Source organism: Leptopilina boulardi, unplaced genomic scaffold (assembly GCF_019393585.1).
Source record: "Leptopilina boulardi isolate dan_hultmark-lab unplaced genomic scaffold, ZJU_Lbou_2.1 LbouV2_68, whole genome shotgun sequence".
Lineage (NCBI taxonomy): Eukaryota > Metazoa > Arthropoda > Insecta > Hymenoptera > Figitidae > Leptopilina > Leptopilina boulardi.
In genome coordinates, this window is record NW_026138014.1 from 11955 (window position 1) to 24759 (window position 12805).

At 28.3% G+C, this 12805-nt stretch overlaps 1 protein-coding gene across 1 annotated transcript; it reads right to left on the bottom strand.

The window, feature by feature from the left end:
* Positions 1-1091: 1091 nt before the first annotated feature.
* On the bottom strand, positions 1092-9121 carry LOC127290442 (clumping factor B-like; the record flags this gene model as incomplete). The annotated part of the gene is made up of 7 exons (XM_051318997.1): positions 8977-9121; positions 5765-5830; positions 4793-4867; positions 4590-4667; positions 4389-4466; positions 1522-1596; positions 1092-1262 (listed from the first exon to the last, which is right to left on the bottom strand). Coding segments are annotated over exons 1-7 (688 nt in total), but the record flags the coding sequence as incomplete, so codon positions are not given.
* Positions 9122-12805: the final 3684 nt, after the last annotated feature.

The window sequence follows — 12805 nt, forward strand, 5'->3', positions numbered from 1 at the left end:
GCACTGCCTTACACGTATTACAGAAAAAAAAACATTTTTCTACCACATTCTAATTAAGAGACGTATACATTTACCCCGTACCATACAAGTCGTGCACGAGAGATGTAGTTCTAGCCATCTAGCAGGGAGTTAGACAACTTATAAAGGTTTCTCTTACAATCCCAGTAAGAAGCGAAGAATTAAAAAGAATTGAAAATTTTTGACTTTCCATAAAAAGGGTTAAATTATCAATTCTTTTGAATTCCGTTTTTGTCCAATTCCTATGTATTCTTTGTTGAGGTCTAAGATTTCTTAAAATTAAATTTTTATCAATTCCGCTTTAGTATTTGTCTAATGTTTTAATTCTTTTGAATTCCGAAATATTCCGAGGTAAGTCCAATTCCTATCTATTCCGATTTAATGTTGGTAACTTTTTAATTCCTTTGAATTCCGCAACACTTTAAGGTAAGTATTTAAAAATTAAATATCTATAGTAGAATTGATACAGCTGCGCGGAGATGCTGTTCGACTCCGACACTGAATATCGAGGGTTTGAATCTTCGGATCGGCAAATTTTTTTTTCAGTAAAATATTAAAACGGTATTGAAAGGAATTAAAATGAGCTTCTTTTCTACTCCTCCAAATGAATACGAAAGAATTGGAGAGAAACGGAATTCAAAAGAATTAAAAATTTCCAATTCTTTTTAATTCCTCGCTTCTTACTGGGATTTACAAACTATCTGCTAGATGGATAAAACTACATCTCTTGTGCATGACTTGTCTCTAATTTTTTATATAGTTTCAGCTAATTACAAAAAGTGCTATATATAATAGCTATTTTTAAAATTATACAAATTTTTCGATATAGTTCCAAATGTCTTATGTTTGAAATATAAAATACTAAAATTTCTTTTTAGTTTTATTAAATATCATAAAAATATGTCTTTAAGTGTACCAAAATAATATTAGTATATCAGTTGTTTTACTTTGCATGAATCAAATGTGAAATAATTTAATAAGTTTGACATCGATTAGCAAAAGATCTAATTCTTTAACATTTTATTTATATTTTAAAAACTTTTATTTAAAAGATAAATGAATCAAATTCATACCAGGTTCATTTTGCCTTTCCAAATTCATTTTAAAAGCTTTACGACATACATTTTCATGATATTTTGAATATTTTCGCTTCTTTTGAGTTTGTCGATAATTAGAGTTGGAATTTTCTCTTTTTGTAGTTTCTTTTTCTACACCAAAAGGCCGATTATTATCAACTTCTAGGTCTATATTATAGTTAAAATTTATTAATAATTTAATAGATTAAAGAGTTTGTTTAAATCTGTAATATATTCAAATTTATTCTCAAAAGCAGAAAGTGTCAAAAAAAATTTATGAATCATTATTTGGACTGGCATTTCTGTCTCAAATAAGACCTTCTCATTTTTTATGAGAATGTAAAAATTCAAAAACCTTTTTAAAGCATTAGTTTTTTAAAAAAAGATAAAGTTATTAAAATTTTACTATATGAAATTATTGTAATACCAGAAACAGAATCATCAGTTTGTTCCTCATTGTTAAATATGTTTCCAGTGGAAGACGTCCTACTCACTTCCAAATCTGCATTATTTTTAAGATTAATTATTAATTATTTATTATGAATAATATATAAAGTTAAAAATAACTGCTGATCTTAAATTCAGTATAATTATTTAAAGTTTATTAGAGTAAGAAAATTTCAGCGAGCCCGATTGAAATTAATTGAAAAGTTTAATTATTTGAACTTTTAAAGTTTATTTTCAAGAGTAAATTTTAATAAAAATAGAGTGAACCTATATGAATATACTTTTTAAATTTTATTTAATTTCTAATAAAAACAGAAACATAAGAAACACAAATTTAATTTTTAAGTCTGTTATTGTGAAAAACTTTAAAATAAAAAAATCGGACAAGGGAGAATTTAACTCACACTAAAACCCAGGGATCCGTACACGAAACGAGCCAATTTAAATAAAAAATTCGCATATATGTAAATAAGAGTAAGGGGAACAATTTTCTAAAAAATTGTTCCGCTTCCTATTTTTTAAACTACTTAAAAGAGCAAAAAAAGCAGAGCATTGAAAAATATTTGGTTCTAAACGATTCCCTGTCATTTCTCCGAATAGATATTTCCCCGAAAGCAAAACTTCCGATGACCTTTTCCCCGAAAATTGATTTTAAATATATTCCTCGAAAAAACATTTCCCCGAAAACAAAATGAAATATTTCAAAAAAAGACAAATGTATTAAATAGAAGAAATACCCAAACCACGTGTCCACAAGTTTTTAAAGTTCAAATGAACGAAATCTTTTTTATTAAAAATATTTTCATAAATTAGGGGTGACCGGGGTAAAATCGGTCACAGGATAAATCCGGTCACTAGTGATTTTACGCTTTAAACTGAACTGAAGAGGGAGATATAACTACTTTGAATAGTACTAGAGGTGTGCAAAAATCGAACCGAAAGAAAATTCGAATCGAAAAGCCAATTCTAAGTATCGAATTGCGAGTTGATACAACTCGAATCGATTAGCATTCGAATTGGACCAAACAATCCGAAATTCGAACTTTCGAATTACGATTTGTCATAATTCTACTCGAAACACATTCGAATCAGACCGAACAACTCGAAATTCGAAACTTCGAATCACGAGTTGTTACAACTCGACTCTACTTCGAATTTAATCGGTCAATTCGAAATTCAAAACTTCGAATTTCGAGTTGTCACAGCGAATTCGAATCGAACCCGACAATGCAACCCGGCTGAAAAAACTTGTACAAGAAAATGTACAAGTTCTTGCACATGTTCATTAATGAACTTATACATTTTCTTGTACATGTTCAAGTAATGTTCTTGAACAAGTTCAGCATCCGGAATTTAGACATGTTCTTGTACAAGTTCTGGTACAAGATCCTGGACAAGAAAATATATTTATACAAGAAAATGTACATGTTCTTGTACATATTTTTTGTGTAGCTTTTATGTAAAAGTACTTTTACATGAACACGTTTATGTTCCTGTACAAGAACATTTGTTTAAAATTGTTTTGGAAAAAAATTTGAAATTTTAATAAGTTATAATTACACTGGTCGACAAAATTCAGACTTTTTTCTGCCACAAAAGTAAACGATGATGATTCTTATAGGATTTTTCCCGTAGATTACAAATCCGTAAGCTAAACTTGCCCATCACGTCTCAATTTTGAGAAAAACAGGGTACAAGTGTCCAAAAATGGCATTTTTGGCACTTTTCAATGCTCTGTGAAAAATTAATGCGTCGTGATAAACACTTCTAATACGGGTTAAAAGAAAGCCTAAACCCTCAACTTTAATCTCCAAAAGCGAAAACCTTACTTACGTTGACGAACTTTTGTTTAATTTCATTAATTCAACATCGTGTCAGAAACGATTAAGTGTTTCGGGAAACTTTTTTATGTATTTGGGGGATTACTATTATTATTATTATTTTGAGGATTCGAGGAAATATTCATTCGGGGAATGTGATTCGGGGGAATGGTCGGGTACCGTTCTAAACGTATGTGTCCTGGACAGATAAAAGAGTCCTTATATGTTCGATGGAATAAATTTTTACTCTTTCGGTGATTCTTATAGAAAAAGATATGCTTTTTTCAATGGAATAAACTGCGTGCATATCTAGCTTTTCTAGTTTTTTTCGCAAACGCTCTTCAAAGTGGGGCACAACTGGAAATTTTTTTTAAATTTCAGTAAAAAAGAAATGTATGTAAAAATTTATCGGATTTGCATGAATCTAGTTACACAGGGGTTTCTGGGAGCACTGATTACGAATGTCGCATCAGATTTTTAAAACTGAAAATGATGGAATCAATATGGCGTATTTCAAAATGAAACCCGATTCGTTTGAAAATTGTTACTCCGGGGTTTACAGAGTCGCTGATTTCAAGCAAATACAATCAGTATTTCATTTATTTACCCGCTATATTGAATCCGACATTTTTAGTTTTCACAATCTAGTGCCAGATTCGTAATCAGTGACTTTAGAAACCCCCGAATAACAATTTTTAAGCCATTTCAATGTACAGGAACATCAATATTGACTTGTTAAGTTTGAGATCGTTTTCCTCAAAAACTTGATTTCGGATTCCCCTTTTAACTGTTCAGGTCACATATATTATTCTCATGTTTTGCGAATATTATACTAAATAAGTTCTTAACGAGTGCGCATCGCTAAGTTTTTGCATGAGTTAAATTTTATTTGTTTTATTTAAAGATTTATTTATTTTATTCAACTTAAAAAATATATAAAGCTAAAACTTGTACGGTTTTTCACCTTAAGAACATTGAGCTTCAAAGTATAAGTAAAAAGTATACTAAAAATAGGACAATATATTACCAGAATCAGAATCATCCGTTTGATTATTATTAATATTTGATGCTCCTGCATCAGGAGGCAGATTATCAGTTTGCATGTCTGTATTTTAATAATTATTTAGTAGTTGTTTAGTAATTATTTAGTAATTTATTAATAAATAATAAAAACATTTAGTTTTAAAGTAGAAGTAAAAAGTATAATAAAAATTGCACAATATAATACCAGAATCAGAATCATCCGTTTGATTATTATTAGTATTTGATGTTTTTGCATCAGGAAGCGGCTTATCAATTTCCAAGTCTGTATTTTAATAATCATTTAGTAGTTTTCATTATTAATTATTGATTAATTTATTAATAAATAATAAAAACATTTAGTTTCAAAGCAGAAGCTAAAAGCATACTAAAAATAGGACAACATAATACCAGATTCAGAATCATCTGATTCACTGTTAATATTTGATGACCCTGCAGTAGAAGGCAGCTTATCATTTCCCAAGTCTGTATTTTAACAATTTTTTATTAATTTACATCAATTCTTTAAAATTTTTTAAAGTATTATGATTTTAAAAAAATATACTGTTGTTTGTTTTTAATAAGGATTCTTTTTACTCTATTATTTTTATTTATATATTTCGTTAATTATATTCTATCTAATTTTTTGACAAGAAATTAATAACATTTATTAATGTAAGAGGCTATTATTGTTCAAACAGCATTACTTTCATTAAAAGTTGATTTAATAAAAAGAAGAAGTGAAAAATAAAAAGTTTATCAATATAGTACCCAAAGAAAAGTACAACAGAAGCGTTTTTTAGTTTTTGATGGGATAAAAAATATTGTTAGGAAGTTAAAAAAACAAAAAGTTTACAAAAAATGACGTGTGAATATTAATGAAAGATTGTCCTTCTTAAAACAATTTACACATAATGATAATATTACACTTTTTAAGCAACAAAAAATGGTTTCAAATAAAATTTTCTATGCCGTTCATTTTTTTCTTTAAAAGAATAATACTATTTTCAAAAACATTTGGAAAATTAGCGGACAAGCTTCATTCTTTCACGGACGTAAGCTCTAAAAAAGGAAAAACAATATAGATATAGCTTAAAATCAATAAAGAACCAATAATATGATTTAGGATAAATGTCTAATGGATTTAGTTTCGAAAAAAATATCTTTTTTTAATTGGTTATGCTGACGGACAGTTAGAAAGTAATTGTTTTGAGAAATTTGCGTTAAAACAATGAATTTAATTAAATTAAAATGGTTGAGAATTATTTTACTAAGAAGATTTAGAACACAAAAACGCAAAGAAAGAAAATCGCTTTTCAACTGCATGAAGTGTAATACTACCTTAGAAAATTAAGGTTATAAAAATTTTAATATATTTTATACCATTATCAGAATCATCCATTTGTCCATTATTTTCAGATATCTCTGAAGCAGGAGTTTTATCAGCTTCTAAGAATAAATTATAATTAGTATTTAAAATAAGTGATTGTAATAAACTATTTAATAGAATAAAATTTAGGGATTAGATCTAGAACACCCGATTCTAACGTACAATATGTTGCAATAAAACTTTCGAAAGAAACAGAAACTTATAACTTTTGCAACGGAACTATAAAGTACACCCTTTTCTTTTTTAAAAACAATGAAATTAAATACGTAAATTAAGAAAAAAATCATGACAATGGCACTATTTAACTTGTACAGCATTGTATATGAGGTATTCCATGCCAAATCGGAGACCATTTGGCTTTTGCACGTCAGATCTTTTTGAAAATTTTTTTCCTTTTAGTACTCATGAAGACTAGCTTTCATGATTTTTTTCAAATTTTTTCATCAAGCCCTTTAGGAGATATCAATTTTTGAAAAATTACGTCACTTTTTTTTGAAATGCTTGTAATTTCGCTAAAAATTGACCAAATTGGATCAATCTTATATCAAAATTTTTGGTTTTAAACGTACTTTCCAAAAAAAATATTGAAAGGTATTTTCGAAAAAAATTTCTATTAGATTTTTGAGATTTAAGACTAAAAATTCATTTTTGAACCTGTGTGTATCGATCGATTTTTTTCAAAATTTTTTTACAAAAACTGCTCTAAATTTGACGAATTTTGAGCCTAGTCCGATAATGGGAAAACGATGGGAACTATTTTTTTCGAATTTTCAAATTTTACGTTTTTAATTATTCACGTTAAAAAGTATTTAAAATTATTCTTAGAACTATTTTACTATATATATATATATATATATAATTAATAATGTGTAATTATTTGATGCCTAGAGATTAATTATTTTAGATTGATTAAAGGAAAAAGATATAAACAAAAAAAGTATTAAACATGCTCAATGAAGTTTTTTCATCGGGACTATTCTTTACTCTATGATTCTGTAGTTTAAAAGAGTTGCAGCAGAAATTAAATGCTCCTAAATTTGACATAGCATAAGAACGTAGAATTGTTTTTTTACATGACACGCTATAAAGACTAATAAAATATGTTTTTAGGTTAAATTTGATTGCGATATTTTCGCACTTGTTCCCATGGTGAATATTAATCAGGAGTAACAGTGCGCAAGTCGCGTTTTCGTATTCTTCTGCGCACGCTATTACTCCGCCATTTTGAAAATAATTTCGGTTTTAAAATAGGAATCTATCGTTTTTTTCAGGTTTTTATCTTCCTAGTCTGCAAATTTATTTTTTAATTCTTAATTTGTGATTAAAGATTTCATTCATATTTATTAATTATCGAGTTATCTGGTATTATTTTGAAAATGTTTATGCATGTTTAATACTTTTTTTGTTTATATCTTTTTCCTTTAATCAATCTAAAATAATTAATCTCTAGGCATCAAATAATTACACATTATTAATTATATATATATATAGTAAAATAGTTCTAAGAATAATTTTAAATACTTTTTAACGTGAATAATTAAAAACGTAAAATTTGAAAATTCGAAAAAAGTAGTTCCCATCGTTTTCCCATTATCGGACTAGGCTCAAAATTCGTCAAATTTAGAGCAGTTTTTGTAAAAAAATTTTGAAAAAAATCGATCGATACACACAGGTTCAAAAATGAATTTTTAGTCTTAAATCTCAAAAATCTAATAGAAATTTTTTTCGAAAATAACTTTCAATATTTTTTTTGGAAAGTACGTTTAAAAACAAAAATTTTGATATAAGATTGATCCAATTTGGTCAATTTTTAGCGAAATTACAAGCATTTCAAAAAAAAGTGACGTAATTTTTCAAAAATTGATATCTCCTAAAGGGCTTGATGAAAAAATTTGAAAAAAATCATGAAAGCTAGTCTTCATGAGTACTAAAAGGAAAAAAATTTTCAAAAAGATCTGAGGTGCAAAAGCCAAATGGTCTCCGATTTGGCATGGAATACCTCATATAGTTTAAATTAAAAAATGCAAAATCAAGATTTTTCTCAAAAACTAGTAAGTAGCAATTATTTTGAAACCAGAACCTTCAATGTGAGCACTTTTCTTTGCAGACATACATATTTTGTATTTAAAGTAAGCAAACTCCTATTCTGGTATTAACAGTAAACGCTATTAAGAGATTTTGCCGAAAAACTTTTAGTTTACTTGAAATAGAATTGTTGTAGTGTTTAAATAGGGGTTACATAGTTAAATTTTATGGAAAAAATTTAAAAGCTTATTGATGTCTAAAAATTATATCTTGAGAAGAAATTGTTAAATTTTGCTAAAATCTTATGGTGATTGTCACATTGAGTTTTTCTGTGCTAAAAGAAAAAAGAGGAGCTAGTAATATATGGAAATACGGAAGTTAGATTAAGATGATATCAAATTCGATAGGATTTTCCCATTGAAGCGCCGCCTAAAAATCTCATCGACTCTGACATCACCTTGATGTTAGAAAGTCCAAGCGCTTCGCCTGCCTGAAGCCTCTTCTGTCAGGCCAAATAAACAAACGCTATTTGCATATAACTTTTTTATTCTTTTTTTTTATTGACATTTTGCAATTTTTGTTTTGAAAAATAATGCGCTTAGCTTTGGTTTTCAGGTAAAAGAGGTCACAGTCATCTGTCTATTTGGCCTTCCGGCATGCCATAAGGACATTTTTTTTCTTTTGATGACATGAAAATAAACTTTCAAACTTCTTTCAGCTGCCAAGCCCTGTCATTTAAGTTTAGAGCCTTAATATTTTTTGCACTATTAAGCTTATGACTTTACCTTTCCAAAAATGTATATAACTTTGGGTTTAACTAAATCCGAATTAATGTTATAATGTTTCAAAATATAGGCTTCCGGCATGCCAAGTAGGCCCCTTGGACGTTCTATCATTAAGATTCACCGATGACCTCAACACAAGATATTTGTAAAAGTTACATCGAAGGTTTGAAAACAAAATACGTGGAAAAGAAATGATTTCGTTGAATATTAGCTATTGGATGAAGCATGATTCGTTTGATTTTTACACTACCCTGAATATAAGGTGAACAAAAAATTATTCCCACCTCTTGCCCTTCTCAAGAATAAAATTATTATTTGTTGTACTATAATATTATGAAAAATATGATTTTTTTTAATGTAATCTTATTTTATAATATAATTTTTGTTAAACTTACTTTTTAATTCTAATTGTAAAATTCTTGCCCTTTCTTCTGCTTCTTTTAGAGCTTGTTTCAAAATAAGAATTTCTGTACTTTCAGGTGACACATCATTTTTTTGAACTTCTAATTGTGAGAGTGAATTATGTGCATGTAGAGCCATCTTTTTTTTCAAAAAAGTTTCTTTTTCTATATTTATTTTCGCTTTTGAAATCTTTAATTCTCTAGTCTGTGATATATAAGATTCTCATAAGAAAGTGAACATGTTTTTTGTTCAAATAGTGAAAAAAAACAGTTCTATTCGATAATTATAAATTTGAATAACACGGAAATTTTTGAAAGAAGATTTTTATATTGATACCTCACACCACAAAAGAAATTTAAGAATTATTGTTGTTTTTGACACAGTTTACTCTACTTTATGCAAAATAACGAGGTTTTGAAAATCGAAAATCTTTTTGCTCAGATACCGAATTACTATATCTATTAGTTAAAATAAACTTAACTGAGGGTCCAGTTCAAAGATTAGGTTATAATTTTTCTAGACTCAAAATTCTCGACCTCTAAATCAAAAAATAATTTAAAATTTCAATTTCTTGTAAGCATTTCGTATTAGTATAAAGATTAAGGTAAACGCCCCAATTATGGAACACTTTTTTGGTTGCCTCAAGTTTTATGTTATTTTTCTTGAAGACAATAATTTTAATTAAAATTTTTCTAATTACTACTCGATTGGCCTACTTTTCTAGATTCTAAAAGCACTTTTAAAATTTATTTTTGATTATTTTTCTTTTTTTATTGAGGAAAATTGTAAAACACTTTTATGTACCTATTATGGAACACTATTTTCAGGCTTGTACCGGTGTTCCATAATGAATGCCCCTATTATGGAACATTCAATCTGATTCTAATTTTAAGATATTTATTCAAAGTTTTGAACAGTTTTAGTTGGCATGGGTAAAGAAATGTGAAATAAAAATGAATTTAAATATTTAAATTAATAATTTATATTTTATTTCTCAATATTAAACAATTGTTTAAATAATAATCTTGTACATACGTAAACAAACAATATAATCTTTCACAACTGAAACAGTGTAATTAAAACGAATCAAAGAATTTTGTCTTAAAACTGAGTAATTAAAATAATTTTCATTTCTTTTCTTTTTTTATTTTTAATCCCTTTTTCGGTTGTTTTGGTGGTCGCTTCAACTTTGATCGGATTTCTTTCATTTGCGTCTCCAAATTTTTCTTTTGCTCAGCCAATTGTTGTTTTTGAAGTTGCAGAACTTGCCTCTCTTGTTCCTTTTTTTCTTGTTTTTCCTTTTCTTTCTCTAATTTTTGAATTTCATTCCACCTTGCATCACATGTAGCTACAGATGGTTTTTTATGTTTTCCTTTTTTTTCTAATTCAGCTCTTTTCTTTTTTGGAAGGTACTTTGTTGGAAATAGAAATGAGTCTTCGAAAGAATCACTAGAATTGGCTGCATCTGAAAAGTTTAATTTTTGGCAATAGTACTTATATATACCTAATGTTACATAAGAAATATATAATTAGTCAACTTACTCATATCATTTTCGTGCTGAGTAACTTCTGATGTTTCGATCTCCAGAATTCCAGATTGTGTTTCCTCGTTTAATCTTATTGTTTCATCCTGCACCCAATCAGAAGTAATATTTTTGAAAATTCCACACTGAACGACATTCAAAGCTTTGCTTTTAACAACTGTAGATTGGGAATTTTCATGTGGATCCAAAAAATCATTTGTAGTTAAACTTACCATTTCTGAAATTATTTGCATTAATTACAATTTTGATTATCAAAACATTTAACAGTAAAGATTTGAATGTGCATTTAGAATTTTTACCTTTATTGTTTCCATTTTCCTTTACCATTTCCATTTGCATTTCTGTTTCATCGTCATTATTATTGAAGTCATAAGGTGCATTCAAGTCGATTAAAATTGTAGGAGATTCAACAGCAACATTGTTCTCAAATTCTTGAGGATTATTATCAATTGCAAAAATAGAATCGACAGATTTATCTTCAACAAGCAGTACATCCTCAGTAAGCAATATTTCAATCGAATTCTGGTCAAGTAACTTTTCTAACATCTTCGGATCGCATTGCTCTGAACTAATTTGTAATTTTTCTTTTTGAAGTTTTTTCTCTGCAGTAACGTTTCTAATTAAATTATCAATTTCCACTTGTACTTGCTCAGAAAGATGTTCAGGATTTTCGACATTCCGAATATTGAGTGTTTTTCTTGTTCCCGTCGGTTTCTCTAAATCTACTAATAAATCGTCCTCTTATCAACAACTTCAGTTTAAAAATTTCACATGAAAAAAAATCAGCTTTAAAATAATTGATTATTTTGAGATTTTGTTTTAATACAAAAAAAAGTTTTAGTTTAAAAATTTCACATGAAAAAAAATCAGCTTTAAAATAATTGATTATTTTGAGATTTTGTTTTAATACAAAAAAATTTATAAAAATGTATTGTAGAAATTAAATTACAGAATATTATCTAAATTATAATTTTAAAAAATCAGTAATGTTAATTATAAGTCAATTTTTAATAATATCATGAAAATTAATTAATTATAGATAGTCGGATTTAAATACCGGAAGCTGCCGTTTTGATTTTCAGCCAATATTCAAACAATCCTTTCTTATCAAGGGGACCAATCCACGCTTGTTGAGTTTCACTAATCTCAAACATCATTTTCTCTCCAGGATCTAAATTTTTTTCGAATTGCTCCAGATGATATTTTTTAGATGCAAAAATATTACCGGTATCGATTGGATTTTCTTCTTTGTTTTTCATTACTTTTTTCTTTCTTTTATCTAAAATATTGTAATTTATAACATCTGGATCAAAAGGGACCAATCCAGCGCTTCTAAATCCATTGATAACTGTCTTAGCCTCATCTTGATAAGAATCTATCGTCAATTTTAAAACTGCTGGAAAATTTTCTTTTGTCACTTGTGATACGTTGTTGTTTCTTTTCCAAACAGGAACTATTTCTCTCCATAACAATTTCATGGGATGAAAATATGAAATGTCAAGGGGCTGTATTAAATGAGTGGAATTGGGAAACAGCAGAATGAGATGAATTTGTTTTTCTCTGCAGAAAGACACTAAAGGAATTGACATGTGCGATGAATGACCGTCCATGTAAACTACAATGGGGAAATTTGTATTTTCTTTTGACAACCAAGGGTAAAATACCAAAGTAAAATACTCGTGGAAAGTCTCTGCAGTCATCCAACCATTTTCAGACATGCCAAGTCCCCAATTCCCTGGAGTTTTTTCTAGAATATTTTTTGAAATCGTGGTTTTACCCTTGTACAAAATCATTGGTGGTGCTCGTTTGCCATCAGCACTAAACATAAACAATGCTGTATGACATTCTTTTTCTGACCCGCCAACAACATTATATACAGCTCTGGCCCCTTTTTCAGCAAAAACTCTCTTCGTGTCTGGACACATCTCAATGCTGGTCTCGTCGCAATTGAAAATCTGTGATGCAGGTAGATTTGAAAGATTATTTTCTTGAAGATAACATCGAATCTCTTCAAACCACTCGCGTAAATCTTCTTCCGTAACTTCCGCACGGGCCGCAGTCAGATTTTGTGCTTTTCTTACAGAAACATTCGGATGCCGTTTCATAAAACATTCATACCACTTACGACCAGGTTTATTATCTTTGAATGCAGTTACTTTATTTTCACAGTTTAGATATGACTGAATAGAATCCATTAATTCATTTTTATTAACTGGACATCCAGTTTTCGATCTATGAATCATCCAATTTACAATCTTTTCTTCATTATCCTTTGATA